Source organism: Astyanax mexicanus, chromosome 17, assembly GCF_023375975.1.
Source record: "Astyanax mexicanus isolate ESR-SI-001 chromosome 17, AstMex3_surface, whole genome shotgun sequence".
Lineage (NCBI taxonomy): Eukaryota > Metazoa > Chordata > Actinopteri > Characiformes > Acestrorhamphidae > Astyanax > Astyanax mexicanus.
Window position 1 is genome coordinate 4,221,265 of NC_064424.1, and position 21,275 is coordinate 4,242,539.

Here is a 21,275-nt window from a genome sequence, read left to right on the forward strand (position 1 = left end):
AACACTGTTATTATATTGAAAAAACCCTGGTTTTTAATCACAATTTTAATACATCATGGCGTGTTCTTCTCCACCAGTCTTACACACTGCTTTTGGATAACTTTATGCCTTTACTCCTGGTACAAAATTATTATTTTTTTTCCAGAGCTGTATATTTATACCAAAATCTACTCTAAAAAGTGCAATGATTTCTAATTCGTTTATGAATCCAATTTTTATTGCAACTTTTTTGAAGATGATTTATTGTAAGTAATAAATTGAAGTGTTAAACAAACCAGAATATTGTTTATGCTTTCAATTCCTCAAAGCAGCAGCTTTTGCTTTAATGACAGGTTGCTTTAGTGTTAGCATTGGCCTAAAAGTCGAGTTTCCAGCTTAGATCATTTGAATATGAAAGCCAAATAAACACTGTGAAGAATCTAAAAAATAAAATATACTCTGGTTTGTTTAACAGTAATTTTGTTTTTCTACATAATTCCATATGTTCATTCATAATGTTGATATTTTCAGTGTAGTTTTAACAATAAGTGAAAACTCTTTGGGAATATAGATGGGCAGGATGGCTGCTTACGTGGCAAAAAAACAAATATAGTATTTTCTTTGTTAATAATTACGATAACCATTGCATTTCCTTGTAGTTTCAATGTATTATGGCCTTTTTCTTTATAACAGGCATAAAAATCACTCTCTGACTTTCCAATTCCACCTTAAATGGTGAAACAGCAGTTAATGATGCTTCTGCGTTTAAGGTGGAAAGAAATTTACAATGCAGCTTGGGATGCCCTATAAATATAACTTCCACCTGTATATAGAGTGGGCAATATGAATATGATATTTTATCAAATCATAATAAAATGTTCTTTTCATATTGATTATATGCTCTTTTTAAGCATATTGTGTATTAATATTATTATTGCTTAAAAACACTGATATGAGTGTAAAAAAAGTCCAGCTTAATTGGATTAATCTGCTTATTTTTCAGCAATGATCAGTGCACCCTGATTGAGGTAATATTATCTTAATAAAAAAAATTATACATACTAAAATGAATTTCCAGTAGCTCCTTAAATAATGCAACATCAGTTACTGAGGCTGTATTTAAGGTGGAATGGGACAATCCAAAAAATAAGCTGGAAAAGACTGAAAAACTGAGCTCCTTATTACTGAGGAATTAGGGATAGAATTGATATGGATGATAATAAATAATTGTCGCATCAATCCCCAACCTCCCTTTTTGCAAAAATACAATGCCCTCAATGTAACTAGAAGTCACAAAAGTCATAAAAGTCCTAGGTAGTGGTAGTGGCAGTGGCAGCAGGGGTAGTACAATTGAATTGAGAAGTGGGATTTGGCCTATATTACATTACATTACATTACATTACATTACATTACATTACATTTGGCAGACGCTTTTGTCCAAAGCGACTTACAATAGTCAAGTACAATGTAAAATAAGTTTAAAGGTAAAAACAACTTTGGATAGGGATAAAAGGAGGTCAAAGGGGAATAATAGGATAGAGGAGTGAAGGAGGGGAAGAAGGAAATGAGGTTAGAAGTAGTTAGTGTGTTAGAGGTGTTAAGAGAGTAAGTGCTCTTTGAAGAGTTGTGTCTTCAGGAGTTTCTTAAAGATAGCGAGAGATTCTCCTGATCTGGTAGTGGAAGGTAGTTTGTTTCACCATTGGGGAACTCTGTATGAGAACAGTCTGGATTGCTTTGTGTGAATGTTTGGCAAAGCGAGGCGACGTTCATTGGAGGAGCGCAGCGGCCGGGAGGTAGCGTAAGCCTTCAGGAGTGATCAGTGCAGGTAGGAAGGAGCTGTTCTGTCATCACCTTGTAGGCGATTGTAAGAGTTTTGAATTTGATGCGAGCACCAACTGGTAGCCAATGGAGCTCAATGAGCAGTGGGGTGACATGTGCCCATTGGTTTTGGCTGGTTGAAGACCAGACGTGCTGCTGCATTCTGGATCATTTGGAGTGGTTTTACTACACAGGCCGGGAGGCCAGTTAGCAGGGCATTGCAGTAGTCGAGGCGTGAGATGACGACCGCTTGCACCAGGAGTTGGGTGGCCTGTTGCGTCAAGAACGGTCTAATTTTTCGGATGTTATAGAGCGCAAAGCGGCAGGACCGAGCAACTGAGGCCACATGGTGCGTATTCAACAACTGCTCCAGATTTGTGGATTTTAATAGCCATCCTGTAAATCAGGTTAATAAAATTTTACAGGTTAAACTGATGAAGAATTAACTGATGCTGCAGTGGCATCTGTAGCAAAAGAAACAGCACTCTGAATCGTGTGGAATGACAAAGTATACATTTCTTTATCGTCTGGTCCGAAGAAAGATCCTTTTCTAAGGGAATCTATGACATTTGTGTTGCAGCAAGCTAGAATTATGCTCACACCGATTTCTTTGTAGTCTTTCAGCAGTCCTTTAAAGGTGGTAATTCCTGTGGTGTCGATGAAAGACATGGAGGAACAGTCCAGGATTATGGTGTGGAAATCCAGCTCAGGAGCTATTAGGCCTATACTCACATCACCGTTGTCATTGTCCCCCATTGTCTTCTTCGCCGCCCTTTCTTTCGCTTTTTTCTCCATCTTTTTCCTTCTGGTCTTTTCAAGGAATGGCTCGAGTCCAACTGCTTTGTATAAGGACTTTAAGAAAAATTCCTTGTTGGCATAGTAAAGGGGGGCCTGAAAGCGGAAGATTTTTATTTTAGGAACGCTCACGAGGTGGCTATAGTCGTCCATGTCCTCGTAGTGATTGGTGTTCTCGATTTGGCCCAGCAGAGAAGCCTTGGGGAATTGGGTTTGAACCACCACACATATCATGGAAACGACAACTCCAATCACCAGTCCAATCTCCACGCTAATCAGGGCAGCTGAGAACATGGTCACAATCCAGACCGCTGCATCAATCTTGCTGAGACGCCAAAGCGTGGGAACGTCTCTGAATTTACGCAGGGCACCTCTCAGGCTGACGATAATGATGCAGGCCAGGACGCACTTCTGCAGGGAGTAGAAGAACGGGGCTAAAAATAAAAGGACCAGGAGCACAACTAAGGCACTCACAACACTGGAAACTTGGGTCTGGCAACCCGTAGAGTCTTTCACCATTGTTTTGGCCAGAGCAGCACTTGTGGTGAAGCAGTGAAAGAAGGACGGAATGATGTTACAGAAACCAATCGCCAGCATCTCCTGGTTGGGTTTAACTGTGTATCCATTCTTTTTAGCGAACATCTCTGACAAGGAAACAGTGAAAGCGAAACTGATCACAGCCAGAGGAATGGCATCAAGAGCTATCCTGGGCATCAGATCAAATTTGGGCACCTGTGGGGGAATGAAACCAGTTGGGATGGCACCTGAGATGCTAGAGCTGTACTGTCCATTGAGGTCAGCGAAATGGGACACTACAGTAGCTAACCCTACTACTACAAGTTCTGTGGGGAGCGGCATCTTCAGGCGATTCTTGTACCGGTCCTGGAGCTCCTTCCCTGCCACTAGCACAGCAATACAAATAGCACTTGTGATCATATCACAGAAGTTGGTCTTGTGAATGTTCTTAAAAATGTTGATCCAGGTCACCACGACCGTACCGTAGCCCTGGTGGCGAGGGATCTTCAGGCCTAGTAGATATTTAGCCTGAACAGTTAGGATGGTGCATGAGGCACCAGTGGCAAAACCATCCAGCATTGGAGCAGAGAGGTAAATGGAGACAAAACCCAGTCGAAATACAGCCATCATGACCTGGAAAGGAAATGTGACATATTAGAGTTATATGTAAAGTGTTAGATTTATACATACAGTACCAGTAAAACGTTTGGACACACCTCTTCTCATTCAATGTGTTAAACAAGTATCGCATTTATCTTTGAGTTCAGATCTGCAGACTCTTGGTGAGATTTTAATCTCCGTGTCTTCATGAGGGAGAGTCACCTGGAATAGTTTTCTCAGTGTCTTGAAGGAAGGAGTTTCTGGAGGTGCTGAACAATAGTTGCTGCTTTTCCTTCACGCTGTGAAGCTCCAGCTCATCCCAATTAAATCACCTCAAATCACCATCTCAGTTTATCAGGTTTAGATCAGGGGATTAATGTGGAGGACTAACACTCTTTTTTACTGTTTACTACATACTTTCCTTAATTAAGTGTGCCTTAACTGTTTTCATGCCATTAATATTAATCTACAATGTAGAAAATACTTTAAATAAAGAAATAAAGTAAAACTTTGAATGAGAAAATGTGTCCAAAGTTTTGACTGACACTGTATATCATCAACAATAGCTGCACCCAGTCCTGCATTGGTGGAGACGTCAAAAGAATTGATGTGTGGAGTCCCTCGAAATGCACAAAAGGCATGTACTAATTCTCTTATTTAATCATGGGTGTGGATAATTTTGGGCGTAACGTGAAATAGACCAATCAGCGTATCACTTGCTCATCATTCCCTTTAAGAGCCAGGTGTGCTCTGACTTTGGCGGATTGTTATTTTAGTGATGCAGCTACCTAGACATGTCCAACCCTTCTCAGCACAGGAAACTGACCTGCTCATTTACGCTGTGAAGGTGCGCCAGCAGCTCTTGTTTTGATGTTAAACTCAGAAAATAACCAGTTCAGGGTTAATCAAGTCATAGCCAGACAACCAGGTTTAGCCAGCTTGCTGTCTCTCTGCTAACCTTCATCTGGCTAGATTGGCTGGCTGGGTAATATTAAAATGGCTAGCTTTAGCTAGCTAGCTAGCACAGTAACATACACACATACAACATCTTAAATTGAAATGACGATCTTTACTGATTTTGTAAATTCATTCACAGTTATGTACGGGATCTTTGGGGAAACTATGGAAGGTTTCCAAAAGATTTCTTTCTTTTTGAAAAAGAAGTATATTTGGGAACACAGCAGTCTGGTGGCATTGCTAGTACCAAGCAGTCCAGCGCTACTTTCAACCCCCACAACCTCGTTTTGTTAGACGATGGTAATATAGGTTAATAAAGCTTATAACATTGCAATCTGATGCTTCTATCTGATGTACATCTATTTTTGCAGCTATTTCTATATATCAATGAGTGTATTTAAAATTCTGTAAAGGTGTTAATAAAGCAGAAAGTACCTGGTAAATCCCAGCAAGGAATGTCAACGCTGTGGCAATGCTAATAGCATAGCATTCCTTTCCACACTCCATATTAAAGGCCTTTATTGTGAGATTAAGTGCAGTGTTGCTGTAGTCTTCACTCGCGTTCCATCCGCCGTCCAAGGAGCTCTGCTTACTCTCATCACCCAAATCAAAACCAGCCAGATAGACCTCTCTGTCCACAACCTGCCCAACCATCAAACTCATGAGACTGAAGATCCCCACGGACACATGCCTGGACGTGCCTAGGATGAAGTAGATGATATTCCCGAAGAAGGACGTGTACAAACCGTAAATAGGCTCCAAACCTGCCAGTAGGCAGTAAGCAATGGCTTGAGGCACCAAGATGATCCCAACTATGAGTCCTGACATCAGATCACCCCACACATATTCGTTGATCTTGTACTTTGGCAGCCAGACCACCACAGGGAAGAAGCCTGTTAGCATGCGCTTCACTTTTGGCACTGAACAGGAAAGCTGATTTCGCAGTTTGCTCTTCAGGGTCTCCAGCGCTCCTTTTCTCTTTCGGGCCTTGCGTTCCAAGGAGCCCATGGGTAGAGGTTTTACGTCCTCCATGTCTTCTGCTGATGAACTTCCCATAGAATTTTACTGCTGATGCTCTTATTCTGTATCCTAGAAGATGAAAGGAGAGAGAAGAGTCAGCAATCAACCAAAACCACCAAATATAGACAGCTAATTTCTGGAGTTGGATAATCTTTAGTAAGAGTAAGTATCGTATGGAAAGTGGGTATTTATAGGGCCCTGTTTAATTGATCTATAGACCGTGCACTGTGCAGCTGGATTTAGAGCATGTCAGTGTGTCTTTGCTATCATAACGACGAGAAAAGTACACTTTGCTTGTCTTAAAACATGCAAAAGTCATGTATGCATGTCGTGAGAAAAGAATGAGCCAGTTCTTTGAGTGTTTCCCAAAGAACTTCGCAAAGTAAAACCTCTTGAAACACAAACATTGATTCAACACTCCAATTCAATACAGTATTTATTCACTATTATGCCAAAAAAACATTCATATTATAAAATTTAAATAACAAAGTTCTTGTGAAGCATATGACTAAATAAATAAACAAAAATATATATCTACAAGCATTATATTTCTCATACAATATACAGGAATAATATATAAATCTATAAAGACACTACTTTGTAAATAGAAAGTGTTAAACAAACCAGAATATGTTTTATATTTTAGATACTTTAAAAGCACATTTTGCTTTGACTATAGATTTGCATATTTTTTGGTATTTGACCCACAAGAAGTAGATGACAAGAGATGTGATTTGCGATAAGAGTGAGTGAGAGGAAAGATGTTTAATACAATATAATGCATAGTCAACCGAGGAAATAATAAACCTCTGGTGTTTAAGGTGCTGAACAGCAAGCGGAATCCAGTTAACTTTTAGAATAACGAGTGGGTCGTGGGTCAGGTTACTCGTTAATTTGTGAGCCAGGTCTCACAGTACTTTAGTTTCGTAAGGGTTTGGGAAACACTCTTTATTTAATGATCCACAAAGTTCTCAGCCTTACAAAGCTTTTTGGGAAGCACACCTCTAGGAAATTGTAAATAAAACTATTTGTGTACATAATATAATCAAACACAGCTGCCTGAAGATAGCTTATCTTCTAAATAAGCATTTCTGACATACTGCTCTGTACATTACAGCATTTAATCTTCTTCACACACACCTGATCTTGAACTCTGATGGTATAATCCAATATTTATTTTTTGCAAAAATTGAATAATATGAAATTCCAGTAAATATTTTTCAATTTCTAATTTGCATAACGTGTCAGGACATACATTGGCATGTAAAAGTTTCATCAGATATGAGCAAACAGCCCTAGGATCATCCAGGTAGTTCTTTCCTGTGTTATTTGTGCAAATAACACATCAGTGTTTTATATATATGCTTTACCCAGTAATTCAGAGCTGAGGAACAATTGGTTAGAATTTGTATATGGAAAAAACACCAGCCAAGTACTATTGAGATAGGTAGGTGTATGTTTAGAACAGTTCTGTTTAAACACTAGTTAAAAATAAAAATCCAGTTGTTCCAACAAAACCCCGGGGTGGATTTTTACTTTCTGGACCTGGATTATCCATCTCTGTGAGTAAGTAACTATAGGTTTGAATAGGATTTCTGGTGGATTTGGTGTTTTACAGAGACTCCAAGACTAGGTCAGTGGCTGAACTGCACTTAGCAGGGCATTATTACACATGTTTTAAAGTAACATATGACATTGCAAAGACTGTTATTAGTGTAAAAATGTCTTTATTTTAAAACGTTTCTAACGAGGCGATATGTTTGCACGTGTGATTATTAATAAGCAAGAGCTTAAATCCTATTGTCCCACTCCTCCACCGGACTAAAGCAGCTTTATACCGGATCCCCGGAGCATTTTTTTTTTTTTTTAAACGGCTCACATGGCATTTATTCATTCTAGAGACACAACTAGACTTTTTAAAATGAATGAAAAAACGATGAAATTATACCTTTAATATCAGACAAATATAAAATTAGTAAATATAAAAACCTCCAGATTCATATTCGCATGCAATATTAATAATATGTACAGATACAGCACGAGGTTAAAAGTGCATGATCTGGAATAAAGCTGAGTCTATATTTGCAGACAGGAAGTGAAATCAGAACCCAGGATCTGTTTGTTTTAATGACATAAAGATAGGTTAACGTGATACGACATCACACAGTGTTTACTCTTCTTCCACGTTTGAAGGTGTTTTTCAGGAAACTAACAGAGCTGCTTTTGTAACTGTGTAATTACATGATGTAACTACAGCGCCTTACTTTAGTTACTTTATTTGTGCAAATATAAAAAACGTCTGGTGAAATACTGTATTTGTTTAAGGATTCATTTAAATGAATGTATTTTCAGAGGCAAAGGTGAAAGAGTAAATATTTATCTTGTGTTTTCTGTTGTTATACCTCGCCATCATAAAAAGGGATTATTAATTAATGCTAACTGCTATAAATGCCTACAATTCCTTAGATACAAAGTAATGTCCATAAAACTTACAACCCAGTAATCAGTAATAAATGAAAGGATGAGGTGTTAGTTTAGGACTTTGTTGCCTTGACCACATTAATATCTCCCCATCGTAAAAAAAATTAACGTCACATCTGTCGCAGTCAAGAGCCTGAGAGGTCAGTGTTATGTTTATCAGTTCAATTCTCTGACTGTATAACGTCAATTCTGAGAAAAAATAATGGGTGCAACAGAGGTAACTTTTATGGTCCTGATGAATGCCAGTTTCATCCTTGCCAATGTCACCACAATAATTGGCATCTCTGTGGTGCTGCTCAAAAGAGGCGAGGACCTGTTTTTCTCTGTAAAGCTGCTTTGTGACATTTGTTGTAAAAAGCGCTATATAAATAAAATTGAATTGAATCCTAACACTTTTGATGGTCTTTGCAACAGAACTTGACGATACTTTCAAAGTTCTTGAAATGTTTCATATGAGTAATATAAGGCTTATTCTGAGGTAAAAATACTTTTTTTCCTTAATTTAGGTTTTTCACATGTCTGTCCCTCAGAATTAGAATTTTAACATAGTCTTTTCCTACAGGTCAGTTTACTTTACGTAAAACTACTTAACTATAAGAATTTCTATGCACATATTTCCTGACATGTTGTGAAAATGGCAAAACAACACATGAAACATGGTAACAAAATCAGTATACTAGATACAGCCCCACTATTTTTTTATTTTTTATTTAAGGTGCAATATGTAGTATTTTCCTACAGGTCGGTTTACTTTAAGTTACTTAAAAAAAATCCTGGCATGCTATTTAAAAATGGCAAATAAATACTGAAAAAAAAATAATTTATAAAATTAAGGGTGCAATATGTAATATTTTACTACAGATTAGTTTACTTTATAAGTCAGTTTATATATGACTTTGTCTAGATTTTAAAAGATGCCTGACTGTTTAAAGTTAGAACTTTAAAGTTACTGTTTGATTAATTGTATTTTATACAACTCTGGGAGAAAAAGAGAGCACTTAAAATGATGGGTTTCTTTGATTTTACCAAATTAAAAACCTCTGGAATATAAGCAAGAGGAAGATGGATGATCACAAGCCATCAAACCACCAAACTGAACTGCTTGAATTTTTGCACCAGGAGTAAAGCAGCATAAAGTTATCCAAAAGAAGTGTGTAAGACTGGTGGAGGAGAACATGATGCCAAGATGCAACCAGGGTTATTCCACCAAATATTGATTTCTGAACTTTTAAAACATTATGACTATGAACTTGTTTTCTTTGCACTATTTGAAGCTCTGCATCTTTTTTGTTATTTCTACCATTTCTCATTTTCTGCAATATTTTTATTTGGAATTTGGGAGAAATGTTGTCTGTAGTTTATAGAATAAAACAACAATGTTCATTTTACTCAAACCTAAACCTATAAATAGTTGAATCACTGATTATTTTGAAGTGGTCTCTTAATTATTTCCCAGAGCTGTATTTTTATTTAAGAACCTCTTGAAATTTCAGGAAATATCAGATTAAGATATCCTTATCCCTGTTGTCAATGGGAGCAGTAAGTTTTGCTTTGCTTTGCACAAACACACACACACACACAAACACACAAACCCACGGTATTGAACCAAGGCAGCTGATTACTTAGTTACTGGACTTGTTGACATCAATATAAAACATCAATATGGGAAAAATGAGTCATTTCAACATCAGTGCAGTTTCTTTTTCGTATATGAGCTTCCTTAAGCTTGCATTGGCCAATCACTGTCCTTTTGCTGTTGATTTTACATAAAGTAGGTATGCTGCAGTGAAACAGATCAGATACGTTTGCATGTAAAAACGAATGGATAGTTTTTTCCAATGTAATTAAATTATTGATAATAATATTCATATATATATATATATATATATATATATATATATATATATATATATATATATATATATATATATATATATATATATATTAAAAAAAAATATTAATTTAGCAGTTTATATACATGCACTAAATATTCTGTACTTTATTGTTGCTGCACAGGTTTTTACTATATTATTTTACTATACTCTTACTATATTTTACTAAATATTATGATCTTATTTTAGGGCCATATTACTTGGATAGTTTAAAAATGACAAATATAAGAGACAAATATAAGATATCTAGACTATATTTAAAAGGATTTCACTTGATTATATATTATTTAGTGATAATGTGATAAAAGCAGCATTCTCTGCTGAAAGCAGTTATTATATATTATATTTTTATATTTAGTTGCATTATTATTATATAATCAAGTGAATTACTTTGTATGCTATGACTGAATGTTAGATATGCACTTATTTATGTATTAATAACTTGTATATAATTACAAATTATAAAAAAAAAATCAGTGTTTTGTCATATCACCAAGAATATCTGTATCGCAAAAAGTATCCTGAGTTATTGTTATATAATTTTTGGGCTATATCGCCAACCCCTAATATTAGGTGCTGTATGTTTGTGTAACCATGCTATAGAGTTATTATCTCATTTCTAAGCATGTAATGTTGTGATATGTTGTGATATGCTGTACAAATGGCAAATAAACAGTGAAACATTGAAATTTTAAAACAAAATATTATATAATTATATAAAGAGTATTATATAATATTAATTCTTGAAGAAAATGAAAGAAACGTCACTCACCCAGATGATCAGCTCAGTAGCTCAGATGGATGTCCTCGCAATGTTTAAACAACTTCATTAAACAAAAATTAATTAAAAATGCTGCAGCCTTCCTCTCTGTGTGTGTGTCTCAAACACACACACACATATACACACATACATACATATACACATACACACATGTGCTTCTTCTTGCCCAGCCTCTGTCTCAGAGAGCTTAAGAGGTCAAGTCTGCTGGCACATGATATAAAAACATAAAGGCAGTCGCCCTGCCAGACAGTGCCAGTTTTTATAGGCTGAGAACTGAAAGGGGCGGGGCTGTTGTCTCCCAACATGGTTGAACATGGTGATAGTAGGTTGTCAAGTCCTCCATTGAGCAACATCAGCAGGATCAGGGCAAAGGGTGCAGTCCATGTTCAGGGCGTCCTTTCAGCCTGTGTTCTTTCCGCTGCGTAAGTCACCTGAAAGAGACACCAAATGTCAGCGTCTGGCAGGCGTCTCACGTATTACTCCCATAACCCGCTGTTTAAACTCACCCAACCATCTATTTAGGATTAGATACGCTCAGGTTCTAACTACATATTAACCCCTCGGTTTTCTCGAAACAGCATTATTTAGGTCAGGGCCTTGTAATCAAGAAGCATCACTCTTTCTTAATATCTACGTCCAGGCAGCAGGTAAAAGTAGCCCAAATCGTATTTTTTTACGTCATGTTTGATAGGGGCGGAACGTCACGATGCTCATTGCTATCTTCACCCCGTCAACAGTTTATACTTTTATGTTCATGCCCTGCACCTGTGACGTTAAAATAGCGTCAGAGTTTGAGAATAAATCTACACTGATAGGTGTGGTGTGGTGATCTGTAAGTGAGGTATGTTCAGGTAAATTTATGGCTTATTGCTATCTTGGCAACAAAAAAACACAGGAGCTCAGCTGACTGAAATAAACCTACACTGGAAAAAAATATGCGTAAAATTTACTTTTAAAAAGTTTTGCAACTTTCTGCATTCACTTTTTTTAAGTAAATTTAATTTCAGATAAATTTAAGTAACTCGAATTCAAGACTACATATATTTTCTATCAACACAGCGTGTAATTTAAAGCATATTGCTTAAAAATGCATTTTATGGAAATACATAAACAAGAGAAAGTATATTTATGTGTATTTTCATAAAGTATGTTAAATTGAAAACAGACTTTTATTATTCTTTACCTAATTTTAATTACTCGCCACTTTTGCCTGCTGTGTTTTTGCTATTGGTTACAACACTAGTAATTAAAAAAATTGTATTAAGGTCAATGATATAAGCATCTCAAGGACACAGTGCATGCGTTTCTAATAGGCTGTGTCACATCAGAGACCAAAGCAAATTGAAACTGCGTCTTGTGATCAGTGGTGTGATTTAAGTCAGCAGTACTATTCCAGTGTAAAAACAGATTTACATGCATATTTTATGCAATAATGGAGGCCTGTGAGTTTTTTCATAGTAGTAGTAGCTTTCTGCAAAAGGCCTTTTCAAAGCTATAGTTGCATTCACAACTATTATCTTCAGTGCTGTTTATTAGGAAGATAAAGATTGCCAGGAACAATAAATGATTTAAAAAAATACTGATGTGACTTAATAACTGTAGCAACACATAGAGAAGTAGCATTAAGTGCATGTTTAAAATATACCTTATGGTCTTCTGTGATAATCCATCCCATGCAGATATCCATCAATATTCTCACAAAGTTGATGCATATTTTACAGTAGGGGTGGAGTGTTGATACAGCATCCATTTCAATTAAGGATATGTCAAGTTCTTGAAACAACAGCAGTATGTGGACAAGCATTGTCTTGTTGGAAGTGTGCACCAGAGTGTGCATTCAGAATAAAAGGTATGGCCACTGGTGGCAGGACCTCATTAATGCCTGCAATGAACACCAAAGTTGATCTGGCATCGTACAAAGATGCACCACACACCATAGCACCTTTAATTTTGGCTCTGACCACAGTGCATTTACACACAGGGCCCTATTTTAGTGATCTGTAGGCGAGCAGTCAACCATGCACCATGCAGCTTGACTTAGGGCAGTGATTCAGTGTGTCTTTGCTGTCATAACATCTGGAAATGTACACCTTGAACGATTAAATAATTATCTTAATTAATCAGGGGTGTGTTTTGGAGGTGTTTTTAGTCAGTGTGTCACTTGCCTTACCTTTTAAGAACCAGGTTCTTTCTGACTTTGGCAGATTGCTATTTTACCGGAACAGCTACCTGGACATGTCCAATGCTTCTCAGCAGTAGAATCTGAACTGCTCGTTCACGCTCGTTCATTCTGTTAATTGTTGATGTAAACGTTTACATAGCTGCCAAGAGGCACACGCTAAGGCTGTGCCTATGTGTTGACAATTCATTGCCAAGATAGCAATGAACATCTGACTGTTGATGTCTGTCTAGGTTGAATTCAGTCAGTGGTGCGCCTGTGTTGCTAAGATAGCTTAACCCTTTGTATTTTTATTTAGCTGTTTCGGTATTGGTATTTGGCTATATTTTTTGCTTTGCCCTTTTAACTCTGTTGTGGATATCATATGTATGATCTCAATTGCCTGAGCAATCTGATATGTTGTTTGTTTATGCTGCCATTTTGTTATTGACCCTGCCTGTCCCTGACCATTCTTACAAGCCTGACCCCTAAACTTAATAAATTATATATTTTCTATCTGCACTTGTCTGTCCTGTGCTTGGCTCCCGTGACACAAGGCAAGGTGGGCGTGGTTATGAATCGTATTTTACGGGTTGACATCAGACCGGGGGCTTTTCCTGATTCACTCGTTTTTCTTTCTATTTTCTTTTATCTTCTAATACAGATGATGGGGGTATCAGAACAGTTTCACGCTTTGCATGCATTCGCAACTCAGACTGACCTATTGTTTTTAAAAAGAACTAAAGTACTAATTGCTTTCTAGACAAATTACACATTTAAAACCATTGAAGTAGTTATACAGAAGCAAAATGAATGAAGAAAATATGTCCTTTTTCTCAAGTACTTTGAAATAATGGACCAGACTGTTTGATTCTTGGGAAAATGATGAACTTGATCTACTCTGTGAGCCACGTGTTGGGGCACTTTGCCTCAGTTTGGATTGGATGTGTGGGAACTGGTATAATGCTCCTTGTGATTTCTCACAAATCACACAGGGTTTTGTAAATCGTAAACAGCGTAATATTAACAAACTATGAATAGACACAACAGATGTAAAGTGCAAAGATTAGACTGAGCGAGAGATTCGTTCTTCCATCCAAACAGCTAATCTGTGATGTGAGTGCAGCCTCTGCAGATACGTGGGAATCCCTCCACTCTTCACAAAGCCTGCGGGGTGATGTCGGGGGATGGGATGTGATGAGACAGAAAGAGTAACTCACCCTGCCGGGTAAAGGAGTGAGTGAGGACAGTGGTGGATACATGTGCCATGCCTCGCTCGCTGGGTTTCCTGGTGTCTCTCAGCTCGATTAGCTTGCTTTGAATGGGGCAAAGGATGATGGGAAGAAAACGTCACTCCTTTCTGAGCTCTTTTCACCTCGCTAGCCAATCCGGGACAGATGGAGCGAGACACCGGGGGAGGGGGCTATAGGCTTCCAGTTTTGTTACCATGGGAACAGTGCCTCCCACAGCCGTGGCTGAGTATATCTGAATATAATAGATGCATATCTTTGTAGTATATGAATGAATGTGTTCTTTGAGAAGGAGGCGATGGTGGACTCGGGCTGTTTGTGCATAATATGGTGGCAGTATTTTCTAAAGGGGTGTGGCTAAAAATTCAAACTTAAATAGATGTATTTAATATAGGTTTTTTAAGTTTGTGCATTGTCCACCATGTACTCTGTCGTATATAGTTTATCCTATTGTGAGTGCAGATATTTTCAAAAGTAGATGAATCTGGCACAACTTTATTGTACAACAAGGTGCTTGGCAATAAAATAAAGTGACCTTAAAGTGACCATAAAAGATTTCGAGTTAAACGACAAGAGAAAGCACCATCCCAATTTAAACATGTCCTTATACAACCAATAAAAACTCTCCAAACACAATCCAATATGACAGCTCAGTTCCATTGAAGAGCCACGTCTTCCTAAAAGTCCTTTGAAAATTTACAAACACAGTCAGTCATCAACATTTAACGTTAACAATGGGTGTTATCTACAGTTTTAATTACAGGTTTGTTTACTTAACAAAGACCTGCTGAATTAGAAGAAACTCATTGCCACACCCCTGTTCCTTACTAGTGTTGCATAAAATGAGCCTTATAATCCAGTGCACCTTACGTATGAAAATAGACCAGAAAATAGACGTTTATTGATTGTGTGCCTTTTAATCCAGTGCGCATTATATTTAAAAAAAAAAAAAGGTACATGTGGAAGAAAACCCATGCAGAAACGAGAAGAACATGGAAACACCACCTAGATAGAGACTTGAACCCAGGACCCCAGTGCTGGAAGGTGAACGTGCTAAGCGAATGTGTATGGCTTGTCTCGGCTTGTCTTTTACCCATGATGAAGGCCTGAATGCCGGAATGCGTTAATAATATTTTGCATCTTTTATAAAACAGCAAATCTCTAGTCTACAAGTGTTGCTGTTTTTTTTATTTTTAGGGCACTTTTTTTGTCATGTTTTTCTTTTTTTTTTTACATGTATGAAGACTTTATACAGTACCACATCCAATTGCATTCACTGTACTGGAAAAGGCACTATTTGGGATACTGACTAGTAGTCTAGTAGTAGGGTTGGAAAAGAAGACACTTTATAATGGCACCTAATTCTCCTGGAAGGTCAAAAGGACATCCCTAGATGGCATTTATTATCAACATTTTCTGATCTAGAGAAACATTATTGTAATTTATTATAGGAGAGGAACCCTAGTAGGCACCTTTCCCCAATTTAGTGACCTTTTTACATCCGTGGGGGCACCATGGGGTGATTGCCCACCAGTGGATTAAGGGTTCACTTCAGTATAGCTGAATGAAATTCATTTGCAATTGAAAAGAGTGGTACTGCCCTGCTCAGCTGTGCTGGAATCGTAGTAAAAAGTTCTTTGTTTATAGCCTCTTTAAGGGAGACTGCCCTGTGCCAGTGTGCGAATAAGCAGAATGCAGTGGTCATAAATGTCAATGACTATATTGACATAATGACAATATTATGTATCATCCTTTTCCTCACTCCGATAAATTACCTGACAAGCATGATAAGAATTTCAATTCAATTTCTTTCACTGATTTAGCAATAAAGTCATTTTAGTGGGTTTCTTTAAACTGTTAACAACAAAAAAAACAACAAAAAACATTTGGCCTTAATCCCAACCCCTTCTTACAAACAATTATTTCAATAACACTTTCTATAAACTTTATAACTGCTTTATGAACACATTCAAAACACATTATGATGCATTCATAAGGTGACACACATGACAGCCATGTTTATATTGCGTTATGGATTGTGATAGTAATGCACCACAAGCATAAGCATCTCTTCCCATGATAGAATTCTGTCACTAGAAGTGTACAAGCACATGTTATAAAACATTAAAAATGAGTTTAAGCTGTCATATTGTTCAAGCTAAGTATACAGCAATTCACGAGTGGTTAAAAGTAATTATAGCATGTCTCAGTGTGTGTTTATAAGTGCAGCAGCAGTTTCTTGAAACTGACGTATAGTATATTCTAAACACAGCTTATGAGGCATTGTGACCACAATGCATCATGCATAATGAACATGCCTGTAACGTGTTATGAATAAAACCAGTTACACTTATGTAGCTCATTTCTAGACATCCAAAGAAGAAGCTTTACAGAACTAACTTACACACACTGGTGAGAAGTAACACAGCATACTCTCAACCAGAAACCACTATCCACCTTGAGGTGTTGAGCCAGCACAGTTTTAATCCATACCTGTGCGTACACTCATTCACTCATATTCATACTTACACCTGCATACACACCAGGAGAACTTAGAGTATACAATTTACCTGATCTCCATGTTTTTGAACTGTTCATGGAAACAAGAATCCCTGGAGGAAACCCACACGGACACAAAGAGAATGTTAAAAAAATACCCAGATAAGGATTTGAACCCAAGACCCCAGCACTGGGAGGTGAACGTGCTAAGCACGAAGTCACCCTGCTCTTAAAGATGTTATAAATGACTATAGCCAAGTTTCTAATGCCTCACATTATAATGCATAATATTGTGTTAGAAATGTGTTAATAGGTCTTATAGGTTAATAGTCTTATAGGCTTTATTAGAAGGTGTTACTGAAATTAAAACCTGCTTATGGAGTTATCATGAAGATTCCTAAACTCTGGAAAGTTTTAAGATTTGTTCCAAGGGCAGGGTCAGGGTGGGCAACTGCCCCTTCAGGTGCCCCTATGGTTATAACGCACTGCTAAAGTGCCCCCTAGAGCTGCAAAAATGTGACAAAATAGTGGCTGGTTTTATTATGGGAGAAAAGTGCTTAAATGTCGGCTAGGGTGACCTAGACTTCAACTTCGACCTAGCTTTAACTTTTTAAATAAATAATAATTATGATTATTATTATAATTATAATTATGATGTGCCTCTAGATTGAGAATATTGAAATATTGATAATGTGTCTTAACAAGTGCACGTCTATGGGTGCTACACATCTGACATGAATCTGATGTAGACTTTTTTCCAGGATATATTCTAAAAGGAAATTATTTAAAAGATACTAGGAGTGGGACAAAATACACCATTTTGCAGTACTTGGTTTCAAATATGGTTCTTGTTATTGAAACATAGACACTCTAAACTTTTTAAGACTCGTCCTCAACTTGGACTTAAAGTGGATAAAATTAATGCTTAATTACTTCCCATGTAATTGGTGGCGCTAAATTTAAAAGAATAGGATTTATAAACTTGCGAAACTGTGAAACTGACACCAACAAATCCATAATTCCTGGTATTATTTTTATGATTATTTAGAAGTAATTTGTCCTCTTCAGTAACACAGATACTGCAAAATGTTGTACAGAATCAGGGTATTGTGATAATATTGTTATCCTGAGCAAGGTATTGTGATAATATCACACTGTGAGATGCCCTGTGATCCCTCCCCCTTAAAGTTATTGATGAATGAAGCCCATTGTTCTTTCTCAGATCTGTGAACACATAGATCACGTAGTAATTTATATATTAACCTCAGCACAGCTCAGGACCATCCTATTTATATGTAAATGTTTACATTCTGCGTTCTTAGACCAGTAAAGGACCAAGTCAATTATTGCAGTGATGTTCCCGAGAACAGCGAAGAGAGGAGTGTCACGTCTCTCAAGACTTTGTAGTTAATATGTGAAGATTTAGCGTCCCTCTCCTCAGCTCATGCCTTTTAGCGTAATTAACATTTTATTATGATTATAAATATTAACAATTATTTTAAACAAGAATACGTATATCTCTCCTGAACTTAGTCGACCTTTTGAAGCTTGGGTTAAAGTTTGCGAGTCTTCATTGTCATGTATTTACTGACCAAAACAAGATTGTTAATGTTTTATTTTCTTAATGGAAATTTCCCCCCTACAGCAAGCATGGTTACTTATTATTTTATGATGAGCTGGCGAATTTGTGCCTGTGTGCAAGGGTTAGATGACAACAATCAGTGACTTCAAGCATGTCAAGGATGGATCAAGGATGGATCAATGTCTGCCACTCATTACTTATTGGCCTTTCTATTTTGAGTTCATGGCCAGGAATAGTGTGGCACTTGAAAGTTTGTGAACCCTTTAGAATTTTCTATATATGTCCACATAAATATGTCCTAAAACTGTGCGCAAGCCAGACGCGAGACAAATGCTGATACTTTACACAAAGTTTATTAACCATGTGGCTAAGCTTATAAGAGTTATGAGGGACAGGCATGGTCAATATCAATAGGGCAGTGAGTAAATAAATATACCAGGGAAGTACCAGTAGCGAAGCAAGCAAGGGTCATACACAGAAAAATCAAAAACAGCAAAAGGGGAAGGCAAAAGAGGAGTCAGAAATACAGATACATACACAATAAACTAGGCAAGGCAAAAAAAATTAATGTCCAGAAGAGAGTCGGCTACCAACAAAATGGTAGTAACACAAAAGAATTGTATTGTAGAAGATTTAGGAAACTAGATTTAATACTCTGAAACCAGGAGAGCAAACAGAGGGGTATATATACACAGGAGGTCAGCTGGGAACAACCAGAAGCCTGGAGAGCAGGAACGCCATAGCGTCGTATGATCTGTCCAGTCCAGTGTGATTGCATGCTGGGAAGTGGAGTTTTGTGTAACCAGTTCGAAGTCCGGAAAAGGCAGACCCGACAGCGCCAGGACTATCAAAAACATTATCAGAACTTCCTAAAAAAGTCCTAAAAGTAGATAAAGAGAACCTAGTTACAAAAATTGTATATATGGTAATTTATTTATTCAGGAAAATGATCCAATACTACATATATTTAAATGACAAAAGTATGTAAAACTTTCCTTTCAGTAATTTTATCCCATTCCTCTGTACCCAACAGCTTAAACTCTGGGATGTTGGGGGATTTTCTCACATTAACTGCTTGTTTCATGACCTTCTACAACATTTCCACTGAATTAAGGTCAAGTGTTTGAGTTTCCAACCATTCCAACTAGTTTGAACCATTCTTTGGTAGACTTGTGTTCTTAGGGTCATTGTCCTGCTGCATGACCCACCTTCTCTTGTGATAGATGTGATAAGGTTCTTATGCTTATGAGAGCTGTAACTTTCTCCTTGCAACCCTGCCATGCACACCGTTTATTGTTTAGTGTTCTCCTGATGGTGAACTCATGAACATTAAGGGCGTTTTCACACCAGCTCTATTTGGTCCAGTTAAAACGGACTCTGGTTCATTTGTATGGTATGAAAACAGTAATTGCACTTGGGTATGGATCAAAACTAACTCTGGAGCGGTACACTTGTGGTGAGAATGTGATCCAGTCTCAATATGACTATAGTCTCTGCTGCTCCATGCTGTTTACACACTGAGTGCAGTATGTGCTGCGTTCACTGCTCGCAGCGACGCAACTCTGCTTACTACGTGTACATCTGCACTGCATGTCCCATTAAAACACAGCATTTGAAAGCACAGAGTTTCAGTGTCTCTGTTCAGAGAAGAACAGAGAACGTTCTCGCTATACTTACGTTCTTGCTCCCGCGCCAGACAGCTCTGACCAATCACAGGAGACGATGCGCTTGCACGGTTTATTGGTCCACATTTTGGTGTGTTTAGGTTTATGCCTGTGTGAAACCAAACCAAACACAGGGAGAAAAGCTCCAGGTAAACAAACTTATCAACTGATCCGGACCATAGAAACCACATAGAAACTACAGGTGTAAAAATGCTCTAACATCATTTTTTAATATCTGATGATACATACTGATCATGTTTTACGTTACTACAAAAAAAATAGAATCTTTAAAGGTCATTTAAGTCTATACTTGTATGTATTGCTTTTTAATAAGTGTGTCAGAAAAGTGTGTCAGGCTATGTGTCTGTTGTTCCCTTACGTTAGCAGCCAACACTAACTGAACCTTAAAGCCACTTAAATCATTAACCCTGGCTTCCCTAAAACAGATTTCTGCAGCGAAGACTCTCAACTGTCCTAAACAAGCAATCTGGTGTCTGCAGAAAAGATCAGCTCGCAGCTGCCGAGAGAATCCGCACTGGCTGTAGAATTGTAAAACTCTTTATTGTATTTATGTCTTTTTATATTTAATGCTTGTTGTTTTTTCTGTATTTCTTTATTTAATTGACTTTCTACATTGTAGACTAATATTAAAGACATTCTAAAAATAATTAAGGGACAAACAGAATGGAATCACGTAGAAAACAGTAAAAAAATGAAGATTAAAATACCAAGAGTGTGCAAATCTGTACTCAAAGAGAAATGTGCTACTTAGAAGTATCTAAATCTAAAGTATAAAACACATTCTGGTGCATGTGTTCGTGTATAGCTTTAATACAGTCTTCAAATTTTGATTTACTATGTAAAAAAAATCATAAAAAGAAAGAAAACACATTGAATAAGAAGATGAGAGGTGTGTCCAAACTTTTGACTGGTACTGTATGTTTGCTTGTCTGTTTTCAGTAATTAAGGTAATTTGACTGTGCAGTGTGGTTTACCAGGCCACACGTAATCTGCTTTTCAGACAGTGTTAGCATCATGAGGCACGACCATTGGCTAGACCCTGTGTCTGTGTGAGAATACGATACGTAAGTTATAGGATTTAGAAAGATCCTTAAAGAACCCTCAAATAGAGGTTGCTTTCCTCAACCACAGAGATGGTGTTTCTGTTTTCTCATCTACAATGGCCACAGAAGTGTGTATGGACACAGATAACGAGCTCTGATTGGCTACTCAATGGCATGTAAAAATCTGATATATGATTATATAAGATGTATGCAAACCAC

The 21,275-nt window shown here is 37.3% G+C and overlaps 1 protein-coding gene across 1 annotated transcript; it reads right to left on the reverse strand.

The window, feature by feature from the left end:
- Positions 1-155: 155 nt before the first annotated feature.
- On the reverse strand, positions 156-14,298 carry slc26a1 (solute carrier family 26 member 1). The gene is made up of 4 exons (XM_049466379.1): positions 14,218-14,298; positions 10,831-11,270; positions 5,101-5,754; positions 156-3,741 (listed from the first exon to the last, which is right to left on the reverse strand). The coding sequence occupies exons 3-4, from the start codon at positions 5,719-5,721 to the stop codon at positions 2,224-2,226; spliced, it is 2,139 nt and encodes a 712-aa protein (XP_049322336.1). The 5' UTR covers positions 5,722-5,754; positions 10,831-11,270; positions 14,218-14,298; the 3' UTR covers positions 156-2,223.
- Between the last annotated feature and the right edge of the window lie 6,977 nt (positions 14,299-21,275).